General features: G+C 36.5%; 1 protein-coding gene across 7 annotated transcripts in view; it reads right to left on the bottom strand.

The window, feature by feature from the left end:
• Positions 1-25,849, bottom strand: part of lilli (lilliputian) — a 140,290-nt gene that overhangs the window by 84,004 nt on the left and 30,437 nt on the right. Inside the window, exon 1 of one of the 7 annotated variants that reach the window (XM_069051785.1) lies at positions 3,783-3,805. The exons of 5 other annotated variants lie outside the window; for them this stretch is intronic. In XM_069051785.1, coding sequence (XP_068907886.1) covers positions 3,783-3,790 — 8 coding nt within the window. In that variant the 5' untranslated portion in view covers positions 3,791-3,805. Of the gene's footprint in view, positions 1-1,772; positions 1,817-3,782; positions 3,806-25,849 lie in introns of those variants that run through there. One more of the 7 variants, XM_069051783.1, reaches the window with a different exon arrangement.

Raw genomic sequence — 25,849 nt, 5'->3', positions numbered from 1 at the left:
AACGCTCATCGAATCCTGTTTGAATTCCCGACCAATTATCCCTATGAGTAACGACCCACATGACCTGGAGGCACTCACACCCGGTCATTTCCTGATCGGAGCCCCCCTGACGGCGCCACTGGAGCCTAACTTAGAAGAAACCCAATCCAACCGCTTGTCAAGATGGGAACTCGTGGAGCGATTACGACAGCAGTGGTGGAGCCGATGGTCCCACGAATACTTGCACCAGCTCCAAACAAGAGCCAAGTGGAGGTCCAAGTCGTCGGACATCAGACCTGGCAAAATGGTCGTCATAAAGGAAGAAAATGTGCCGCCCCTACTGTGGAGGCTGGGACGCATCCACGACCTACACCCAGGAGGCGACGGTGCAGTTCGGGTCGTCACCATCAAGACTGCCAGGGGCATCATTAAACGGGCGGTGCACAAGGTGTGCCCCTTACCTATTGTCGACTAATTCATTTTCAGGGGCGGAGGATGTTGGAACTTCGTCCAACCACTTTTGCAACACCCCCTCTGTCGAAGGGGTGGGGACATCAACCCTCGACGACAGATCGACACATAGACAAGATCAACTTAACACTCGAGACAAGACTCGTCTCAATGCAAACACTTTCTTGTTACTTGTTTTATATTATTCAATAAATTGTTAGTTACTCAATACACGACTATCAATTTTGGTCCTTCGACACAAGTGAACAACTGATTTATCGGAGTTATTATTATTTTTTTGGCGTCTACCGCCGATACACCACCTGAGCGAAAGGACGACACGACAAAAAAGGTACTCCACAATTTATGCTGATGGAGAGAGTAAACTAGCGTTCGGCAGAAATTTCACTTCTCCCCTGAAGATGACAGCAAGTCTGTGTGAACGCAAATATCGATAACTGAGAACATTCTTCGGCGAATCTTATTAATATAGAACAGTTTGATTAATTTATGCCTCCTTAATTAAAGCGATCCGTAAACTGAGCAGAAAACGTCTATTCAATTATGAATCGGGATATCAATCGATCAAAGAATAATAAATTTAAAGCCGTTGACTGAAGACATCACTTTCAGATATTAACCCTCCAGTTGAATTCTGAAAAGTGAATAACTTTTATTTACATATTTACAGTTCTAAAGACTGGTTTTTATTAAGGGATCGATTCTAAATTGAATCTTTTTGACGTTTTCCAGGCAATGAATTCAGGCTCGAGGCGCTCTTAATTTATGACATTCAAGAGAATCCATCGCTTGGAACGGATCTAAAGAGATTGTTTCTATTATAACAGATTACGCAGGAATTACAAGGATTATTAGTTCCTTAGATTGCATCAGATTAGTTTCTCGCGATTGTTTTCCGGTTCTCGCCGACATCAACGTCTTTTTGTCAACCGCAATTCACTCAAATTCATTTCCCTTTTCTAATCGTTCCGATACCAACACGAAATTGGGTCTATTGATTTTAAAATGATACAGAAAACAAACAATGCGAACCAACAAATTGAACAAATGAATACTCATAGGAAGCTATTTTAATAACCTAGCATTAAGCAAACAAGATAATAGCCTTTCTAGACTCTGTAATTTTTTTCCCACAACTTCAGAGGATAATGGACGGTGAGTGGCAACCAAAGGAAATTATATCGTTGAGAAACGTTTAAATTTGCTACTATCAATATATTTTTTAGAATAAATTCCACAGATAAAAAGAATACTAAAAAAAGTTTGCAAATGATGGGAAGTTATAGGAATGTTTGCCGTGTAATAATTTTAAAAGATCATACCATGCGTTAGACTTTTCACTGTTGACCATGAAACTGCTTACCTGAAACAAAAAAAAGTATGTAATATCAAAAACATTACGACACACATCACACAATTAAAAAAATTAAAAGATTGATTGATTTTATATTGTCAAGAAAATTGGAGAAAATGTTCTCTTTTATTAAATTTTATCTCAGTAAATGTGTCAAATTTTCAGAATTTGCCCTTCCGATTAATTGTTTATAGCTGTGCCGTCGTACGAACTTCTTATTCACCGAGTCCGTACCAGTAGGTAGCGGTGTTGGATTCTCTTATGAGCTGTGACCTTGGAAATATCTGCCCGAAGGCCGAGCGATAAACCACTGAAAAATCTGTGTACCTAAATGAAAATTGAAAACGTCGACTACTTTACTTGTAAATAGGCGAGAGAGAGACGACACTAACGTAATGAATGACGATGTCTTCCGGCCTACTTGAGACCTATATTCGTCGTTTGCGCAGATACATTCATAGCCCATGAGAAAATCAAAGACCTCTACACATCTTAATCGTAGTTGTAAAAGTTAATTTGTTTGATTAATTATTAATTAATTTGTTGGTCCTTCATTAAATGAATAAAGTATCTTTGACGTGAGGAACAAACACGTTATAACATATCGCACCCCGGGAGGAGTTTTGTGTACCTTTGGTTTGGAACCACTGCTCTAGTTATTTAAATAAAATATGAATATTTTTAAAACATTGGGTTATAAAATATAAAGTTATAAGTAAAACGGTATAAATGCAATGAATACAAAGTCAGTCTCCAAAGCAGGATAATCGCTAAATACAATTTAATCGATGCAGGATTAAAAATGAATACATATGTATACATGTAAATGTTAAAGAGAATTCCATTAAAAAAGAAATAGCAATGGGGTCGTAGAATTCAAAATGACAAAAGGAACAGACAGATTAAATACAACAAAAAGTAGCACGTGCAAAAACAGCTAGCAATGTTTCTCCCCAAACAGATAAAGAGACATTTTTTCGCATCCGCAAATAACCTCTGTAGTGGATTTTCATGCATCGCTGCTCCTCGACGTCTTTCTTCATTTATTAAACGAAAACGCAAAAATTTCGAGATGGGAATAACTCCATTTTCTGTTCGTGTGTTTGCACATCTAGTTTAAAACCGGAGGCAATACCGACGTTGGCAAGAAACACCCCTTGAAAAATTCGCCCGGGGGAATCGACCGGAATAATAACAATCGATGCCGGATTCGTCATCGCAAACTGTGTCTTAACGTTTCAATTAGCTGATTGAGAAAGAAACGTTGGCGGATTAGAATCGTCCTTCATTACACCTAAATTAATTACCGATTTCAACAACAAACTTATATACAATTAGCCAAATGAACCGGGGGTTAAGTCACGATAAAAGAGGAATGGATTCATATTTAATGGAATGTTTTCCGTCTCTCGGCAACAAATCGATATTTTATTAACGTGAAATGGCTTTCCTTGTTGAGAAAACGCACTCCGGTGCCGGAAGCGACGCGTATTTCAACCAACTACGGCGAGTCGGACACCCCCCTTTCGGCGTTCTCGTGAAACTCCATCTGAGGAAAAAATCCACCGTCACAATTACCGGGATTATGACGGCGGCATCCGCGAGATATTATTGCACTTAATTAATTACGGATGCCGAATTTAATTTGTTTTAATCCTGACGGGACATGTGCAACACGGTGTACAACGAATTTTTCGGTCGGATGTAACGCTAATTGAAAATAAAATTTTATGCGGTTATTACTCGAATAACACAATACGGGGCGCTTAGTTATTCATTTATGCGAAAAACCAGAGAACTTTGTTATTAATATTCAGCGGAAAGTGAAATTTCATCCCGAATTTAAAAATTTATAATGCTTATTTTTAAAACGAGCCCAATCGAATTATCTCACGGCACAGGTGGTGCAGAGGTGCCCCCAAACACACGACGCTGACAATGCCGCGAAATTAATGAGGAAAATGTGAGGTTATGTTACCATGTCATTGTGTCAGGCTGATCCAGTGCTCGGAATTAAGACGCACACCCCTCAAGACCCACTCGGAGGGTATCTCACCAGAGTTCGCACTGACAAAGTCGTTAAACTGCACTGAAATTTCTTCAAATAGCGTAATTAATCTGACAATAACAGTAACTCTTTTTGACAGTGATCAGGTACTGCCGTTAGATTAGATGTGACTGCCCGAAAATTCGGTCATCAAAAGTTTCCCGACTTTCCATTTCACATTTACGTTGCATTCGAATTGTAAAAACCTTTTAACCTATTTGCCACATTGCAACGAAGCGCTAGAACTGGAATACTTTAGCTAAACAGTCTGACAAATACAAATAAATACCTTTTTACCATTGCAGATTAGGTACAAAATGTTTTTATCAATCACACGATATAAACCTGATTGATGTTTATATTCGTAAATTGCGAAATATAATTTCGGGGTTTCTTCTGCACCACAAAATATTTTTGAAATCATTGACAGTCTAGTAAATCACTACCAACCGCTGTACCAATTGCATGCGTTAAAAATTACTACAAATTGTACTTTGTAAGTCTTCGAATCAACAAAATCTTTTGTTGACGGCACACTGTAGTCAAATTCTCACCAAAAACTACCAAACGGTGAATGGATGTGACTGGCATTATGCAACCAAATCAATACCCCACAGAACCAAAAATAGACAAAACCGTATTAAACACTTCCTATTTATAGTAATGGCGTTGTCAAACGCAGAGATTTGTTCAAAATTAAAATCGACAAAAACTATCATCGTCTCTGTACCTCGAATCCAATACTTCATCGTTCATTGTCACGTATCTGAGACAATGACGTCAATGATTTATTTAAACGGATCGTCTGAAATTCAGAGAATAAAAGCGGGTCGAATAATGTCGTCGGGGCGACATTTTAAAAACATTTGAAAAAACCCGTCGACGACGTATAAACGAAAGAACACCGCTTGAAAAAGACTAATTCGTTTCACATTAATTCCACCACCTGTTGAGCACCGAATAACATATACATTTACGCGTTTATAATTTATTTAATAAATACCGCTCCGTTTTCAAAACGATCGTTTAAATTTAATTAGATATTTATAGAGGCGGCCCCGAATTAAATGCCTCGGCTCGACAAAATAAATGATATTAGTTTAATGTGTGGGATTTCTGATTCTGATTTCTCGAAACGGAGCTGGTTTTTCCCGCACAAAGAGATGCCCTCCTGGTATTGGCATCACAATGACGTGCATCCAGGATCGATTGATCCCGCGAATGTCTGCGTTTCAATCACAGACACGCCATGCCGGACATTTCAGTCCGCTAATACGACAATTTGCGGGGATTCACAGAGTTAATTAATATCGGATCGGACTGTTGATAAATCTAATTTCCGCTTAATCTAGTCTTCAGCTAATACCGGTAATACATTTGCATGAGATGATTTACATAATCACGCAATACTGGATGTGTGCGCTGTCGATTTTTCTTATTGGTAAATATTTCCATTACCGGTAGTTATTGACCTCGCACAGGAAAGTTATGCAGTTTAAACCTTCCATTTACATACAATAGATTATGCTGCAAGACTAATGACCCATTAAAGTCGAACCGAAATGATACGGAGTGTAAAGGAAATTGCGAAAAAATGGGACGGTCATTCGACAGAGGCAAACAAATGGCACTGTAAAAAACGCATTCATAAAAGTTCACAATCAACGTCGAAGCTCAAACGGACCGCACGCCGATCGCAAATAGGCTCAATTTTTCTCTTCTGGAATAAACAACCATTACATTAACATCAACTTTCTTCTTTATCGTTGAACTGGGAGTTCAATTTGCAAGAGCCATACTAGTGCTTCTGCTGACCTCTCTAATAATTTATGTAATTTCATTTCAATTCTATTCTACTGCGTTGCAATAATTAATTTTTAAATCTGGAGAGGAATATTGAAAGACTCACGAAAATTACAGTGCTACAACCAATAATTTTAAAAAGGCCGCTTTGATTTAACAAGAATGTTAAATAAAATAGAACATGTAGAAAAAATACACTCAGTTTTACAAATAGTGTCACAGACATTATATCGGGTGTTCATTTAAATTTATCCTCAAACACCCGATACAATGTTTTCAACGGTTCAAAATGTCCCTGACTTGAATATTTTCAGACAAGAATTTGTCCGAAAACCCTTCATTCATTCTATTTCTCTATATTTTATACAAAATATTTTTGTTTCCTATTAGCATAGTAAATAGGTCATTTTTACCCCGATTTCAGGTCCGTAACAGCCACTTACGATACATGCACTTGTTGTCAAACGACAGTAAAGAAAAGTTGCAAAAAGTTCCACGGAACGTAAGGAAAATGAAAAAAAAAAACATATAAATGAACGTTTGAGGTAAACATTACAAAATTTTCATGGAACTTTTCGTTATGAATCAAATAAAAATTGAAACTTAAGAAATCTTACATATTTAATTAAGTTATAATTTCCAAATTGATAACGCAGCATCTTCTGCTTCAATAATTTCTTCAAGTTCTTCTACAGAAAAGTCTTTGACATCCATCTTTTACCATAAACAAACTTGCCTACATAAATTTTCACGGTCGTCAAGGAATTTTTTTAATTTATCGGACTATTAATAATTTCTAATTAGTAAATGTCAATTAAAATGTCAATAAATTTGGTTTTAAAGACCACTTTTTCGTTTTCAATCTTACTTGGGTTGTGGAAAAATTCGTATATACACGTTGGTGCTTTGTAGCTCTCCAGCTTCTCCTTCTGACGACAAATTATACCTCAGGACAAATTTCACTCTAGACGTATAATATACTATCATCGACAATAAATGTCAAGAAATATCGAAACTATCATAACTTTCAACCGAACGTCAGAAATCATTTTAATTAGTTTTTTTTTACTTGAGAATTTGCTAGTAAAGCTGTCTGTTGAATTAGATTTTTCTAAGTTTGAGGTTATAAATAGCGTCAATGTCTAGTGCATTGTTGTCAATTTTACTAGTTTGCAATAGAAGAATACTCATACATCGCGGGAAATTCAGCAACATGTTACGTTCATTTTGTAGGTTCGCATGTCAGACACTTTAGTAATGGAAATCAAATAGTGTGTCCAACATTAAAAAAATAAATCAAAGCCTCCCATCATGTCAAAACAACGTGAACGGCGTTTAGAAAAAATTTGTAGTACATACATAATTATGTTTTTTTTTTACCTCTACTGATTTTTTATGTATAGGATGTTAGCAAATTAACATTCTCCGTAGAAAAAGTTACACTTATGCCCCTTGGTGTATAAATAACTATTTTATATTTCCTCTACCGGACTAGATATAGGTAGGTACGTCGAAAATATGTGGACTGGAAATTTTTTGATAAAAATTCGCTAAAAGGAAGTGCCGTTATCTAAAACCAAAATTATCACCTTTAAATTACGATTTCAGTCAGGACTGAAGTAAATTGGTTGAACAGTGTTGGTCTTGCTGACAAGAAATAAAATATGTTGGGGAAATTTAATGCAAAGTCAAAGCATAATAATTATTAGTTAAATTATGGCGACAAATATGTCCTGAACTAATAAAAGGATCGTTAAAAACCCCAACTAACGAACGGTTAATTAAAAATCACTTCCTTTGCACATTCGACATTGATTCAAGATACTGATAATAATTAAGACGAGAGCTAACCGACAAATAAATAATTGATCAAATAATATTGAGCCGTTTTGCAATTACATTTTTAATTACACTAGTTTATCACTGGTACTAGAGGAGCTACCGAAATTGAATTGAAAAGTGACACCAGGTATCAATTTTCAATGAATGGACTGTAGGTAGAGATTGAAAATGACCTTTTCGCCTTACCAATCAAATTGCAACTACTAATAAAACTTGCTATTGTTGATTATTTCGTCCATAAATATTTATAGGATGTTGATGGCTGCTAACTGTAAAGCAATAAAAAATAATCGGACAACTAGTACATAATATCTAGCCTAGAAATATGAAAATTAATAAATTTAATTAATTGCGAACAGTTAAAATGAACATAAATTGTAATTTAAAACACAATTTTATAGTCCAAGCAATTAGTCTCTCTCTCTCCCTCATATCTAGACTCAAAGAAATTCGCATTTTACAAAACTGTTGCTGATAAAACTAATTAATCAGTTTCTGAGGACCAGTTCATCAGAAGAATTTATTTGCTTTTGTGAACCCTTGGACATCGATCGCTCGCCAACAATACTATTCTACTTTCGGAATGTGATACTTCATCCTGTGTTAATCTGGTAAAATATTTTTGTACCGTTGACCCGGTCGTTATTTTGGCAGTTCGATATTTTATATCCCTAAAAAAAACACCCCCACTAACATCAAAGATCCAACTCATAAATCAAGAAATCATATTAACGATGGAAGTAGACGGAAAAGTTTTTCACAATGGGATTTTACGAGCAAACATCCGATCTTTCCGTTGAGGACACGCGCATTTAAAATTCCAGCTTTCCAGACTTCGGCTCAATTTATCAATAAATCCGGTGTATCAGAAAATCGATGTACAAATAATTTCCATCTAGATCGGACCGATTTGATTAAGTGTAGGTGCTACCTCGGTGGTCGTCATGTAGAAAATGGCGGAACATTTATTATTGCCCTACTACCAATTCTTTGATTGAACTGTCGTGAAAGAGAACGACGGAACCAGTCGCGATACAAAGAAAACATCATAACAGTCGTATCTGTTCGAATTCCCAACAAGGTTGTTCGAGTGGCATCACTTTTGGAGCGTTTTATGATCAGCGAACGCTTAAAACTCCTCAAACCTCAGTCTTTTTCAATTTGTGGCGTTGGCAAACTACCAGAATCAAAGGAATATGAATATAAATAAAACCGTTCCGGCGACTTATCGTCACCTACCGAAATCTTCGTTTTGTCGATGGTGCGTCATCTACGAGCCAATTAAAATCACTTTCGCCGTTTTCAGGGTTGCTCAACGCAGATTTATTGAATATCTGCAAGATAACAAAGAAAACGATCGACCACGTGCGACCCACTTCGTCAAAAATAAAATGACGATTTTTACGTCAATCCGTCCTGTACTTGGCCGGCATTGTCGACGTTTTTCAGGGACCCATGACAAAGAACGTTGAACTTGTTAGTTAGATAAGATGACTGGACGAATGAAATGACGAGGGACTCCATTAGGTGCGGACGACGCTATAATTTTCAGCATTCCTTGATTAGTTAATAAGAAAGCGATTTAAGTAATGGTGTGGTGCGTAAATATTTACCTAAAAACAGCTTAATCGATTGTTCATGACTTTATTACTCTGTACATGCCGCTAATGAGCTGTATTGTCTTGTCTCTCGTCGACATTATCATTACAACTGCAAATCAAAATGTAACTGTTTTGCCATTAACATAATTTGCTGCCATTAAGGATCATTACCGAACGTTTTTTGTTTCAGTGCAAATTGGAAAAACTCGAGCCGGTACTGTTGCGGCCAATTAGGACACATGAAATGTCAAAAATTTCACAAATTCGTTTTTGTCGGAACAGTGGGCTTAAAGGCCTCACATAAACGTAACAAATCACAAATTGTACTTTTTTATTATGTTTGTAATCATCGAGCATTGGGTGTTCATTTAAGTTTATCCTCGAAGTAGGCGTTGAAGAGGCCATTGTGAACGCACCGCGGATTAGGTACAGATCACGGATGAGCTTTTTAATTTAACCTCACTTTTTGCGTTGTTTGGGTTTTTACTCTACTGGTATCTACTATTGCGGGCAAAAAAAGTGGAACATCAAATTTCTGTCAGTTTTGAAAAATTCGATGTAGTTCAAGCTATATTGTCAATAATTTTTTGACACTATTCTAGCTGACAGTTTAAAACTGAATTTTATTCTCCTATTTTTCTTTTCCAAATGCCCTCTTCTTTTGATAAAGGTAGATTTTGATTGGGACTTTGCATTAAATAAATATGCTTACTTACTGTCGCGAGCAATAAATTTTGGTCGTCAATGTCATTTCAAAATTTGGTTAGATTGTCACAAATTTAAAAAATTTCCCTGCCTGATTATGCCCACGTCAACAAACTGTCAAAAAATTGAGAAAAAAATGACAATTAATGTCATACAACATGATAATAGGTTATGATATTTACGACTGTTTTACAATGGAGCATTTTCGATTGCGTCAAAGAATGACCTTGACGACCAAAATTTATTGCTCGCGACTGTACAATCATTCCCTACAACCTACAATACTTAATGACAACGTCAATCAATTCAAAGTAGGGTTAGAATCAGATAAGGGTTATTTCACATTAAAAGTCAAGACAATGACGTTGATGTCCCACTTTTTTTGCCCGCAATAGTACCGGATCAGGGGCTATTCTTTTTTTTTTAATTTACCCCAAGAATTATGTTTTTTCGCCTCTACTGGTAGAAAATATTCTTTCCAAATTTTGATAACTCACTATTATATGCTGTTCTTTCTTTGGACAAAGTCCACCCCTTTTCACTTACAAGGTTAAAGTTTCACAACAACTGTCATACATAACCTCTAATTACTCTTTCTCACTTTTACTGTTTTCATCAAATGTTTGCATATTCGACGATAAAAAGTAGTTTTGTTTACCTATTCGTAATACATAATTAATAAATTCCTGAGATATTTATTTAATGTTATTTCTTTTAGGGAGACTGAGGGATATAAATTGTACTTACCGCATAAATAATTTAAAATGCAGGAACTACATAACGTAATAATCTTGGAAATGAAACAAGCCGATTTGTTCGCTGGCTGCTCATAAGACATACGATTTCATAACCTTTATAACGCATAAAACGAACAATTATAAACGGCAATGACTTTAACTAAGCGCTATCGGAACCTGACAAACCGAATAGCCGTGAATTTTTCCGGGTAATGTGTTCCGGGTAAAACAAACGTCAATTGACGCAGCTCTATAATTTAGATAACGCTAAATCCGTGACCCCCATTTGTCAGAGAACAATGAAAATGTGATGCCCTGGTCGAACCTGGTCCGAATTACTTCTCCCGACAAGAATATTTTCTTTTTTTTTTTCATAAACCAAAAGAGTAAGAAGTCTCGGTACAATGTCACAAGTCGTATGTCCAACGTATGGATGACTTCGTACTCTTGACTGGCTGCTGTCTGCCACCTTTCCCAGTCCCATCTGTTCAATATGCAAATTGTCCATTATACCGTGCGAAAAAATACAGATGTTCCATTTGTCGACACGTAATCGGTGAAAAGTTTGCATGTGTAAAAAATAAAAAACCCAACGCCACCACCACCTCTATCATCTTTCCGTTAATAAATCCGCGGCCGAGTCGAACGATTGGCCAGAAGTCGCGCAGAGGTCGGAATGAAATTTTTTTACGATTGGAGGGTTAATTTAATTTTATTGAAACGGGTCGTTTTGTCGGCCTCGCTCGCCTGAAAATTTTATAATCACGCTTTGATTGCGTGCGTGCGTCTTTCTTTTCGTCTCTTTATAATCGTCGTTTGGTAAAAAAATCAATTATGTCTGTAGTGGGTTCTGCAGGTTTTCCGATATCCAATCGGTCGACAAGAATAAAACCAGCGCAATTTATCGACAGGATCAAAGTTATGGATTGAACCACTTCGAGTCCTTGACAACTCTATCGGCTTTTGAAACTTAGATTAAGTGCTTTGCGATGTTTGTTAATACTCGAAACGTCTATCGATTAGAAATACGACCACCTCCTGCAATACGCACAGGTTTATCCTGCCCTTAAACGGGCTCCGGTCTGCGTTAATTAGATTATTTATTCAACGGACCTGCGCCCCCGGTGTCGCCGCGTCGGTGGCGGTCGTCGACGCTGGATGCGCAGCATCCACCGAAAACAATATAATTAAAACGATCTGTTACACCGTCCATCATCAAACCGGTCAATTGCCGCCCCCGTCCCACCGGGACACACCGAATCCGGTGGCAGGGTTGGCTCACTTTGAAAACGTTATTTAAAAACGCTCCTCAGCGGAAATTAAGCGATATTTACTTGGAAATAAGGCACGCAAGGGACGACAAAAAATTCGAAAAAGGTTTGACATAAAATGGTCCTCAGAAATTTCAGTCATTAATTAAAAAAATTAATTGAGTAATTTAGGGGTGGAGTTGCGAGCCAGCCTACAAACGTGCAGACATTTAAAAACCCTTTCCTAATTTCGAATTTTCGGAGCTGAATATTAATGAAATTCTGGTTCACACCCACGAATCTAATTTCGGACCTGACAAAATTAATAAACTGTTATTGGAAAAATGTGACAATATTTTCGTGCTTCCGACAAGTGTAAAATCATAATGTTGGAAGCAAAATTAAAAAGGAAAGAATCATCATTTCAAAGTAGTAGAGGTGTTGGATTATCTCATCGGCTGTGACCTTGGAAAAATCTGCGATAAACCAATGAAAAATCTGTAAATAAAAACTGAAAACGTCGACTCATGACTCATAGCCCATGAGAAAATCTAACACCTGTAACAGGAATAAAGAATTTAAAATAGAATGTTATCTACTGACATGTATGTAGGTGATTTATAAATTATTTTTTAAGTGGTTGGCAGAGGCAAGGATAGAAATTTAAATGAATTAATTGAGTAATAAAATATCTTGATTTCAATTCGTCGTGATGCTTATGAACTCTCATAACCTCATAGTCCCCCTCTAAAGAGAAATCCAAAAATGTGGTGAGCGAAAAATGAATCGAGTTTTTATTTGCGCAAGACTAGTATGTATTAAAATATTGACAAAAATAAATGATGGAGAGGCCTTTGACGGAAGAATTTGCGGTAGTCCCGCGTTTCTGGGGCCGGTCACGGGCCCCAGAAAACTGGCACGAAAGCCTGAAGGACGTTCGTTTTATTGCATCGCTAATGTCGTATCCGTAATGGTGAAAGTTAAACAGAGTTCTCCTTCCACAGCGATCGTTCGCCAAAGAAACTAACTTTATCGGAGTCGCTCTGTGAAATAGTGGCGCTGCAAGTGGGTCAGGTTAGTTACATAAACACAACCCCATTGTCCCCGATAATTCAGCTTTACGACGAAGGAATTGCCGCTATATTTTTCATATTACGGAGGGACGGCGGTATCATGGGAAATTAGATTTTTGTTTGGAGGCGCGAAGGTCGCCTGACGGGGAAATATCAACAAACAAAACGAAAAAACTTTCCGGGCTACGACAACAATCGACGAAAATCGTTCCGATTATTATTGTTCGGACAAAATTGGTTTTATTTCGTGCAGCAACAAGTTGCGCTCCCAAAAAACCGCCCCCGGAGCTCATTAGTTCGTTTGGGAGCCCGGTCGTAACAAAGAAAACAATAAATCACTTCGGAATTTATTTAATCCGTAAATATTATTATGAAGTCTTCTGGTCCGGAGCGGAACAATATTGAGACAATGACAGGTTGCTGCCGAGGAGAACGTCCAAAACGGCAATTTATGCGGTCGTTTTTGATCATTTATGTCCGAGTTAAAAATACTTTTTAAGAGTGGCGGCCACTTTGTCTTGTGCAGCTCTCTCCGAAACGTTAACCTCTTCGGTCAACTTGGAATTCTGCCATTTAGCAACTTTCAGGCACAGAAAACCGTTTCCTTGTTCGAACTTCTCGCACGAACTTGAATAAGTCGCTTACGAAATTCGATTAAACGATCAAAATCGTTCCCGACCAATACATGTTTGTTTGTCCGTTCGTTCCGTTGTACTTTCAACTCGTCGTTTATTTCCTAGTTGATTCGCCGCATAATTTCCATGTAACTTTCATTTTTACACGCTCGTTTGACAGATTAGACGTCCATGCATGCAGTCGCCGTTGCCGATTCGAGATGCCGCCACTGCGGTTAGGTCCACTGACGATCAGTTCGAATTTCACACGTGCTGTTAATTTTGCCATGTCGATCTGGTGAACAAGTGTAACAAAAAAAACACACACACAAGTCGCTATTTTTCGTCTGGAATTACAGTTAACCGCACGTTTTCTGGCACGTCACGAGCCCCACAGCTATCATTTCTTTGGAATTAGTCATCGGAGAAAGAAAGCAAGAATGTGACCAAACATTACTAAAATTGTTTCATCGCATTCTCTTCTGGAAACACTAGATTCGTGATGTTCCAACAACATGATCGAAGCCTGTAAAAACGGCGATATTTGGTTCGATTTTTACAAAATCGTCGAACAGGAACCGAATTCCTCTCTGTCGTTGGCAGATTCTCCCGTTCGTTGTGTTCACTTCCAAAATTTAATTTCCTGTTTGTGTGTAGAAAATAAGTGGTAAACCTGTGGTGTTAAACAAGTCCGTAAAGAGGTGAGATTGTGTAAAGGTTGGAAGAGGTGCGCTTTTATAACAAACAGTCTTGCATCAATCGTCTAATAATATGCCTGTTTGACCTAACAGACAAAAATGTCCAATTATAGAGTCACGTTCACACACTTAATGGGTATAATAAAGATAGCAATAACACGAGCAGAATAACAACATCGTCGTGCAACAATTATCAATTACGACAACTTAGAGTGTTACGTTTCCAATATTGTTTTGGTTACCTATTATTACCTTTACAACTATAACGATACCGACAAGTAAAGAGTGCAACAACTTAAATCCTTCCTGCTAATTAAGTGAAAATTGCTAAAAATTAAATTGTGCCAAGTTTAAGTTACTGGAGCTAAAGGAGCGTTCACACGTATCAGTTACGACTGTTCATTTGTATTGGTGCGGTGAAAATGAAATTTTAAATGGAAAGACATTTTGCTCTCATCTGTCATTTTATTGTGTCTGTATGTAGAGGTATTGGATTCTCTCATGGGCTGTGACCTTGGAAATATGTGCGTGAAGGCGGAGAAATAAACCAGTGAAAAATCTGTAAATGAAAACTGAAAACGTCGACTCCTCTACATGCAATAATGTTTTCCGGTCGGTTTGTAGTGCCTCCTTGAGACCGGTATTCGTCGTTTGCGCAGATATGACTCATAGCCCATAAGAAAATTCAACACCTATACTCATTTGAGTACTAAATTAGCGCTTTTAAAACATTACATGTGTATTATATCGACAGTATTTTGACAAATTATTTTGAGAAACATTGTTACCGCCTCCGATTGGCTCTTAAAGACGTTTCGTCGAAATTATCAAAAAAGTAAACATTGTTAATTTAGCGAACTTATCCGGACCATTACAATATGTACAAGGTAAAATCGAAAGCCACTAAATAATGCACGGCAATAAATGAAACGCTTCGTTCTCACTTGTCAATTTTTACTCAGTTTATTCAGTTTCTGAATTGCCAGTGAAAATGAACAAAAGTAGAACTTGCTTCCGCTTTGACTGAAAGAATAAAACAACTGATCAATCCGACTGAACAAACGTTCACACGTTCATTTTATGCTCAATTTTACTGAATCAGTGTAAATGAACAGTCAAAGTGACACGTGTGAACGCCCCTTAAAAACAGAACGAACCTTAAGGAAATGACAAATACGAAATTTTTAATTTAATCAAAAACATTAGCGCAACACTAAATATGTAGTGGAAAAATCACGACAACTTTGCCGCAATATAATTGCCATAATAAGATGTATCACCGTCATCAGTTGTGTGGACAACAATAACAGAGAACCAATTATTCTTGCCAACTCAAATATCTGAAAAAAAAAAGAAGACTGAAGTATAAATGAGAAGAAAATTAGTGGAGAAAATAAGCTATTGCCATTAGAATTATCACTTAGCAGTATGCATTTTATCATCATGAATATCGGGACCAAAAGGACAAGAACGAGGAATCAATCGCTTTTGACAACTGAAATTTATAGAACGTTAAGACTATAAAGTGGGGTTAATTTAAAAAAACATTACTGGAGAGTTGCTTACGTGGTCGCTCCCACAAAAAACACTTTCTTTAAAACGGTTAACACTGAAATCGCATCGTTCTGACTTGGGATAATAATGACAATGAGTAACTATTTGGTTCAGTTCATAATAAAATGGATCTGCACAAAAACATTCCGCAAAGCAGTGCATCTAGGCTGCCATTTTCTGCAAGATAATGATCCAAAACCTCCATTTAGAGTCGTTAAAAATTGATCGATGTTAAGCGGTGGCCTTCACAGTTTCCTGATTTAAACCCAATAGAAAACGTGGGAAGATATTCATGATTTAATTATTGATTGGGATTAGGTACTGCAAAACAATTGCATTTTTTGAAAGAGTAAAGAACGTTCGGAAAGCTTTATGTTAAGAAATAATTTTAAATTAAGAATTTATTGTTAATTAAATCTATGTTCAAAGATCTTAGATGTGGTAATCATTTCTTTTAATAAATATTTAAACTTAAGACAAAAAGTTTTAGATTATTTCACCAGGTAATGGGATAAAGTTTTTGTGAGTTAATTTTTACGTAATAAAACTGGAAGTGTAAAAAGGCTATAAAATTGTTACTTTAAATCTACTAAGCAAGAGAGATAGAGAGACTATATTATACACCCCTACTAACATATTGTGTTAAGAACTACCATTACTACAAAAAAGACAAAACTGAAAAAATATTTATCAAAAGGAGTTGAAAGACGACAAAAAATGTATGCAAAAGTTTTATCTAAAAGTCTTGAAGCTTATTGGAGAAATCTCATCCATCTGTCTAAAATTCTGTCTTGTGACAGGTGTTTTATTAACTTTGGTGTCAAAGTAGGCGTTGAAGAATCGATTGTGAACACACCACGGATTACAGATCACTTTTTGCGTTCATTCACAATCGACTCCTCAACGCCAACTCCGACGCCAAATTTAAAAACACACCCTTTATAACAGTCACGAAAAAATTAGCAAAATCACTTATACATGAAGATTTAACAAGTCAATTGCGGAAGTTCTTGATGTTTCTATTAATTAAACTATTTAAATGATTCATGCGAGAAGAATGGAACAAATGAATAGACTGACTGACTGAGAGACGAAAAAGGCGAAGTATCCAGGTGTGCAGTGGATGAAAAATTCGTGGGAAAAAGTAAGAAATTATGCGATGATAAAGGCATTTAAAAATGTGGTAGCGTGAGGAAAAAAGAAAAATGTAATGTTTCATGTGAAAATAATCTTTGGCACAAGTAGCATTTCGCATTGCTGTGTTTGTCTTTTGAATGTATCAATTAAGTTTTTACAATTGCATAATTGAGAACTCAATAATTTATCAAAGAAAATTAAACTTGTTGACGTTAATGTTAATAGCACTCATAAAGTTTATGTATTAGTTTCAAGCAATAATTTTCTTTTTTCACGTGTCTACCACGAGGAAGCTTTAATTTTATCTGTAGAATCGATTTTAGGATAATTTTTAAATTTCGTTCTAAACGCTATTGTATATTTATTAAAACAAGTAAACCAAAGTGTTGTCTAGGTTGATAACAAACTGATAATGTGTTTTCATTGGACAGGCTAAAAATAGTTGAAGTGCAATTAGTTGAACACTTCTGGAAAATATATGGACTTGACTCATCTATCGGTTAATTTAAAAATTAACTACAAATGAACACAAAAAATGCCTTCCAGTCTGTCTACATTTAGAACAATAAAAACATGAAAGCATCGTTTCAATTATCAGAATTTTGTTATTGCTCATTCAAAGTTTGAAGCAAACGTTGTGCCTGGCAAGAGTTTTGACAGAACCATTCTAAAAAAAATCCTCCTCCGGATGAAAAAAAATTGTTCATGTAAATTCATCTGGCATTGTGTGTAGACGGAGCAAATTAAGGCAAAAAAGTTTTCATTTTGTACGGTTGGTTGCCTGTCTAGCCGTCCAAAAACATTAACTCCCTCCCGCACATTCAACACGACGAAGTCCAAACGTGTTGGTTTAATTTTTCGTTTTAATCCGTTAGAACTGGAAAAACTTCGTTTCATTGGCAATTTAACATGTCTCCTTCTTCGCTCTCGATAACTCCACACATAATGCAATTGTGTCCCCTCAATTAATCTCCGTGTTCTCATATCGCCGGTTTCAATTTTGAGGCGTGAGGTTATCACCAAGCCGGTCCGTTACAACCTTGAACTGATAAGAGGCGAGCACCGAAAAAAAAAGCATTTATTTTAATCAAATCCGGCCAATAAGTTATTTGATCTTGCAGTATCGGGGCCATTGTCAGGATCACACGTGGGTACAGGTGCCGTATATCATGTCAAGGCCTTGTCGTATTAAATTCGTAATTCTAGAGTAAAACGACCATAATTTATTAAACCTGTTGAAGAATCTCCTATAAATGGAGAGCGTATCAGAGGTGCCATTGAAAAGTAGGAACGCCGCCAATTAATTGGATGGCGGGGCGGCCGCAGCCTTGATGGTCTAGCGTTACAAGGGAGTTCGGGGCGGTTTTTATACTCTTTTTATTTAGTTTTCTCGCTTTACTACCCTTGGAAAAACATCGGATATATGAAGTCTTTATTGTGCGATGGAAAATTTCTCCGCTCTTTCCAGACGCCGTTAAATTTCTCTTTCGTTTCATATTTACTGCTCGTCACATGCAAAAATCTCTACACCCATTGTTACCAACGCCGATCGAGAAATTCCCTAATTACGACCCGGCACCCAAACCTTCGCCTCGATAATTGACAATTAATGCAAATTATCGCCCGCCTTGTTAATTTTAATTGAACAAAGTGGCATAGGTGTTTTCAAGCTTGCAACGAGCCCAATAAAAATATCGCCTGTAACAATGGCGGCTTTATGACGTTAATTGCACCAGCAGTCAATAAAAACTCCGTTAGATGGCGACCTCTATTTTATCTCGATAAGTGGGCATGCACCATTAATGTAGTAACTACTTTCGGCGTGTGTTTGTTTGTTCAATTTTTAACACCCTAGCCGCAACAAAAACTTGGTAAATTTTAGTGTCACGCCGTCATTTATTCCACCAGAAAGAAAGTGTGAAGTTATTTGGCGATCATGTTCGAACTGGTCGCTCAAAAATTCATCTTAAATGGGACGCGCCTGATAGTGAATATTTCCGTGCCTGATTATTCGTTACGTAATGGCCAACTTCCGCCACGAAAGCACTCTCCCATTGGTGGAAAAAATCGAGCGACAGCCAACTTTAAAAAGTAACCTCCAAAACGAGACAAAAAGTCCAAATTGGGCGATAAAACGTCAAATCGCAAGCTTTTGAGCTGTTTCGTGCGGAACGCATAATCTTGTTTGTTCGACGATTCAAGGTCGACGGATCTTTTATTTGTGTCAGTGTAATTCTGAATATGCAAACATTTGTTGCTGGTTGTGGCAGAACTGTTGCGAGTGTCAAGGCAACGAACCTGTCAAAAAATTATTAATATATTATGACGAAGATTTCGATCGTTTCTTCTTATTTGTGGTTAAAACAGGTTTCAATATTTCCATTATCACCGAGGGCTAATTTATGATTGTGTCTCTCAAATTCTTGTGCTAATTAGAAATTTATACAAATACACAGATTTGGCAGCGTGCCAGCGGTGTTAATAAATTTCTCGACAGGTTTAGTTCCCATTGTAAATTAAAATGACGTAATTATAATAATTATTGTAAATTTATGGCAAGTGACCAGCACTTATTACGGCGAATCCCTATTATACCTGTACGTGGAGGAGCGTGCAGCAATCAGTAAGAATAAACTGGGAAAACGAAAAAGAAAAGTTAATTTCAGTTTAATCAAATCCGCGAAAAATTCCCTACTCGGCAACCTTGAAAATAAAAAGTTCAACAAATAAAATTTATTAGTTGCTGCGACTAATAAATCTTGTTTTTATGAATGTATGAAATGATCGTTAATGATAGCGGTGTCGATAAGAATAAAAATGATTTGTTGGCAACTTCCGACAGGAGGATCATAATTTAAAAAATATTTCACTGTAGAAAAGTGGAAGTGAAAATTACTCATAATAAGTAGAAAAATCGTAAATGAGTGTACGAGATAGAATGAAACGCCAAAACGCGGGGTAATTTGCTACCCTTCGATCTTTACCCTCTGAGTCAGAGTCTTCATAATTTATTCATCTTGATTTGTGGCAAAAAACAAAACAAGTAGACTCATAAAGACTATAAATATAATAGAATGTTTGACGTAAATTTTTATTCCTTAGGTATATTCTAATGAGTTAAATTTTAGTGTTTTTTATAATTCATCAGGACATCAAATATTGTTTAATACATTTTTAGCTATCCGAGAAAAATAAAATTTCACGTACGTTTTCAATATGTAGACACGATAAAACGCTTTGATGGAAGTAACAAAAATTAATTACTACTTCTTTTAAAAATTAAAACAAAAGATGCTTAATATTTTCACCTATAGTAAATAGCGGATCTGTTGCGCTCTTTTCCGTTTCAAAATGAAATATAAAATTTTTTGATGAAAAGCTCGACTTGCAACTCTTTTAATTTAACCTCTTTAATTTAAGTCCAATATATATCGGGTGATCATTTAAATTTCTCCTCAAAGTTGGCGGTGAAGAGTCGATTGTGAACGTACCACTCGTCAGTCTGCAGAATAAAAACGCAAAGAACGCAAAAACGAGGTTAGATTTAAACAGCTGATGCGTGATCTGTAATCCGTGGTGCGTTCATAATCGACTCCTCAACGCCTACTTTAAGGATAAATTTAAATGAACAACCGATTCGCCTTGCGATGTTGAACCTTAAGGTTAGGTACTATGCACTTTTATATTTAATTTGGTCTATAAGACGACTTGGAGTTCTTGGGCACTCGTGAATAAGTAAAAAAAAACATAAAACCGTATAAGTTTAAATACAAAAAAATTGCAATTCCTAAGCTCGTACCTTACTATATTCACATAATGTATACATACCGGGTGTAGAATTGGTTTACGAGACATAGGATTTTACATGTAAAAATAAAGAGTTTCAATTATTGGCTCCCCTATTAATTTTACGGCAAAATAGTTAAAATGAAAGTTGGAGAGAATTAAAATTACTGTCTAATTTCGGTCTTACTTTTTTTCTAACATCTTCTGGTACTGAAAGAAAGGCAAGAAAGGAGTTGACACAAAAACAGTAAAAAGTACTACTAAGCATGAAATTCTGTTTCTTTCTTTAAATGTTATAATGGAGGATCTTTTTTAAGCAACATTTGCTTCAGGTTTCCCAGACCGATCAATTCCTGCCATAGAAACAATTCGAAGAACTGGAGAGAAGTTTGAGCATTTAATGGAAGTTACCTTTTCATTCATCCTGTAGTCCTGTACGACTTCATTTGAAGGGCAAATTAAAAGACAATTAAATAATAGAGAAACCATCCGACTAATACATAGTATTTTAAAAGTCAAATTTCATGGCTAGTGCTACTTTTTTGTATTTTTGTGTTAACTCCTTTCTTGCTTTTCTTTCAGTACCACAAGATGTTAGAAAAAAACAAAGAGTGGAATTAGACACTATTTTTAATTCTCTCTAACTTTTATTTGAACTATTTAGGCATAAAATTATTAGGGGAGCCAATAATTGAAACTCTTTATTTTTACATGTAAAATCCTATGTCTCGTAAACCAATTCTACACACGGTATATGTATTTAGAAAAATATTTTTGAGGCACATGAAGAAATAAAGTTAAAAAAGTTGAAAGTGGAACCCGTAAATCTTCAGCTTTCTTCCGAATGTTGGCCTTCGAGAAGTTGTAAATTTATTCATTTCTTTTCACCTGTGTGTCATTTTTGACAACCAACTATTTTGTGGAACAGCAACATTTCTGTATTAAAACTCCACCAACCACAAGAAAGTTGATGAACTGAATAATAGAACAGAGAAAAACCCATACGGAAAAATACATTAAAACTCTTTTTGTAAGCGGCTACTTGATTATGCTTTATCACCTGTCCTGTCATAATATTACGCCGACGAAAGAAACCTTTATGCAGACTGGTCGACCAGGTGCACCAACCATGTTAGTCCCGTCTTCTGAAGACATTTCACTTATCTGGACAACTCGAGTGGACGTATCGCGTTCGCTAAGAGTTATTAGATTCTGATAAAACTGTTGGCTTTGTGATATACGAGTACTGCATACTGGGCTTTACGACTTGAACACTTGCAGGTTATTATAAAAAAAAAAGTAATTTCATGTTCTGAAAAAATAATATAATAAAGGATAAAATAATTGTAAAAAATTTGAATTTGCCGTTGTAATTTACTTGAGTTTCTTTCACTTTTGGGGTTTTTTCAGCAGGTTTGTTTATCGACAAAGCAGTCATTATGCTAGAAGGTTTTAACAAAACATATTAAAATTAAAGCCTGTAAGCCAAAGAAGAAACTTGATGACCCTCTTCGATTAATTCGGCTCTGAAGGAGATCTCAGTTTTCTGATGATTTAACAAAGTCTTCTAAGCCAAAATATGGAGTAATTAATTTGTTATTCACCCCTCCGAATTTATAAAAATTCTAAACTTATAAAATTCGATAATTTTAATGCTGCAACACCCACAAGCAAAATTTGTTCAAAAGTAACCATGACACTAGAATTAAAGAAATATCTGAAATATTATTTTTGATTTTAGCAAGTCGACAATAAAAGTTATCATATGCCCAGATTATTAATGAATAATGATGTTCAGAAAGCCACACAAAGAGATATTTCAAGTATTTACTACAAAATATAATCAAAATCAGGGAAGGTTGTATTAATAATATCTAACAATAATAATTTGTTTGTCAATACCTATATTGGGTGTTTTTTTTTAATTTCACCTCAAAGAGTCTATTGTGAACGCACCACTCGTCAGTCTGCAGAGTAAAAACACAAACAACACAAAATGTGAGGTTAGCTTTAAACAGCTGATTAAGTGATCTGTAATCCGTGGTGCATTCACAATCGACTCTTCAGCGCCTACTTTGGAGGTGAAATTTTAAAAAAACACACGATACAAAGCACAAGGTAGCTTTCAAATTACTCCAAAAGATGTATGTATTGATTTTAAAATAAAACGTTCTACGTGTTACGTGTTGGACTCAAACTTGCTGATATGTTGATACAAATAAAAGTTATTGTTCAAACAACAGAGAAACCAAATCTTGAGTGTGTTGAGTGAGACGCCACTGTCCGATACGTTATACACTTATCGAAATATAACTCGGATACTATGGAATTAGGGGTTGGATAAGCTCAAGAATCACGACGGGGATTACATCGTGCGGTTCTCGCACAAACTTCCCTCGAAGTAGTAAATGGCTTCCTCGATAGCATCTCATATTTTCCCATCGACACCTACTTAGGTAGGTGCACATTTTGTTGCCATATTTTAATTAACCGGCGTGACACTTGACATATGAGTTAAATTCTCCCGCAAATCCGTCCGACGACTATACATAAACCCGAGAAAACCAGTTCTCCGACCGATTTTTAAAATTACTCTCTTCTTATCTGGAAATGGATATTGCACTTAAGTGGTGTTGATCCGGCCTGAAATATGCACAATAAGGGTCCGAATTCGAATTCGAACAGTCCGTTCCCTTTCGTTCCACTTCCGGCTTCCCTTTCACATTATACTTTTATCCTTTGCATGATCACAACCACGATCAAGATTGCTCGGAGAAGTTGCAATTGCGGCGTGGCAATTGGCCGCCAACCTTCGGCGGGAAAAGGGCAATTTCGGACGTGCCACATCCCGACGCCGCCCCAACGGCCCAAATCGGCCGAGTCTTATTTCCTTCGATCTATCGGCACGGTTGTGGCAAGTCGACCAAGAATGTGGGTCATCAAATACCAACACGAGTCGCTAATAATAACAAAACGAGATGCGCACGGTGCAGGCACTTCGCCGTGTCCTATTAAAAAGGCGATTCAAGTACGACCGAAACTCTTTCATCTCGCACAAATATGCAAATTCGGCTTTTTTCGAGGGAAAAACGAAAGGTCACTTGTTCCTTAATGTCAACAAAGCGAGTCGATCGCTTCCGAGCATGAACAAGCGGTGTAAGAACCGTTTTGTTGTCGGAGCAATTAGTTAGCCACCGGCAAATTTATAGTTGCAAGTGATACATTTAATACGGGGAGTAATAAATACCGGAGAAACAAAATTTACACGCTCGTAAATTAACACATGAATTCGTAATGAAAGAAAGCGCCGTGATGATGAAGAGCGCTGCTGCCTGGACTCGACTCCATTTCAAAGGCAAATATTATCTGGTGTCGATAATTTATCGCCGACACTTTTTCTGAGACGCAGATGTGCCAATCGGACTTAAAATAATAAGGAAATCGGGTTGCGAGAGGAAACGACAACTGATACGCTTCCACCGGGTTCATTCAACCATATTCGGTTGAAATCGACCCCGTTAAAGGCAAATTAATAAATTATCATTTTAGGGCCCTGGAACTTCTCACAGCGGCGACCGTTGGACCGTCTAATCGTCGACAAATTCACGGCAAAAACGCTCAATAGACGACAAATCGACAGAAAAACTCGATGATGGCGTTTTAAATGCCGCCTTGTTTTTTTTGGAAAATTACACCGAGATAACTGCACTTTTCATTAATGATTAATGGTGTCAGCGCAGGTAGCGACGTGAAAGTATGTATCTCCAAGATGCTCGGAGAGTCTTGATTGTTTGCAGCGTGAGTAGGTTCAATTTGTGATAACGTGCAGATCGTAAAGGGAACAAATGTTCGGTAATCTACATTATGCAATTCAAGACCAATACATTTTTAGCTGTCGCTATCAAACCGTACTTTTACTTTTTAAAGGTCAAATTGAGCTGCCAAGTTTTCTACTGGTTCGGTAAATTTGTACTGTCCTGTCATATATCGGTGTTCATTTAAATTTCTCCTCAAAGCTGGCGTGTAGAGTCGATCGTGAACGCACCACTGATCTCGGAGCACGGGTCAGCTGTTTAAATCTAACCTCACTTTTTGCGTTGTTTGTGCAGACTGACTAGTGGTGCGTTCACAATCGACTTTTCAACGCATTTCACCTTCTCAATTAAATTAAAAGACTCCAGTTCTGTCATCCGATTTATTTGTTATAAAAATGTTCTGCTTCTAGAATGGTAGAAAATCTAAATGTTTCAAAGTTTAAGTGTCATTTCCTGTTGGTTAATTTATAAATTTTACCAACATTCTTCAGACTATGCCAATATACCGAGTGTCCATCTCTAGCGTCTTTAACGTCTTTTTTAGTATATCTGGATAAAAAAAAGTTGCAAAGGGATTGGACATGTTTGACTTTGTAGTTTTAAAATTTGATTATTTTTATCGATTATTTTAAGTGGGCCAGGTTAGAGCATTGAAAACAAATTTTAATCAAGTATTCATAGTCTCAGCAGGTAGGAAAATGTTTAATTATGCGATTAACGGTAACAAATAACAAAAATTGTTATTACAATCTCAAAATACATCATTCAATAATAAACGTCTTCACTTTAATCAAATTAAATGTTCAAATTGGTCCCGTTTAATATTTAAACAATGGTACAGTCAATTCTCAAACTCATTTTGAACATTTTATTCTGGCGCTGAACTTGACTTTTTTAATCGATAAAAATATTGAATTTTTTAAACTTCAAAATCCAATATCTCCAATTCTCCTTTATAACCCATCCTTTTTTTTCACAGCCGTACTAAAAAATATGTCCTCTTCATCATAATCACACGTTAAAAATGTAGGGTGTTATTTAAAATTTGGAAGTGGGAGTGGCTGTCGTGACAAAGCAATGATGTCTGTTGACTCATATTTTAAAACTTCCAATTTGTAATACATAATAAGACACCAGAAATAAATCTACCCGACCTTTTCACGCAGACACCCGTATATAACATCTGCTCTGATAATTCGTAGCTGTCATAGGTATTTAAATTTACTTTTAATAATTATTTGATAATTATTTTTTAAACAACAAATAATGTGACAATAATAAAAAGTGATTTGTGATTAGTACGTAACGGGTGTTTGACATCGAAGTTGGCGCTGAAGAGTCGATTGTGAACGCACCACCGGATTAAAACTCTGATCAGTTGTT

This window comes from Tenebrio molitor, chromosome 6, assembly GCF_963966145.1.
Source record: "Tenebrio molitor chromosome 6, icTenMoli1.1, whole genome shotgun sequence".
In the NCBI taxonomy this organism is placed as follows: Eukaryota; Metazoa; Arthropoda; class Insecta; order Coleoptera; family Tenebrionidae; genus Tenebrio; species Tenebrio molitor.
Note: the sequence above shows the minus strand (reverse complement) of the source record. Positions and strands in the feature narration are given on the sequence as shown.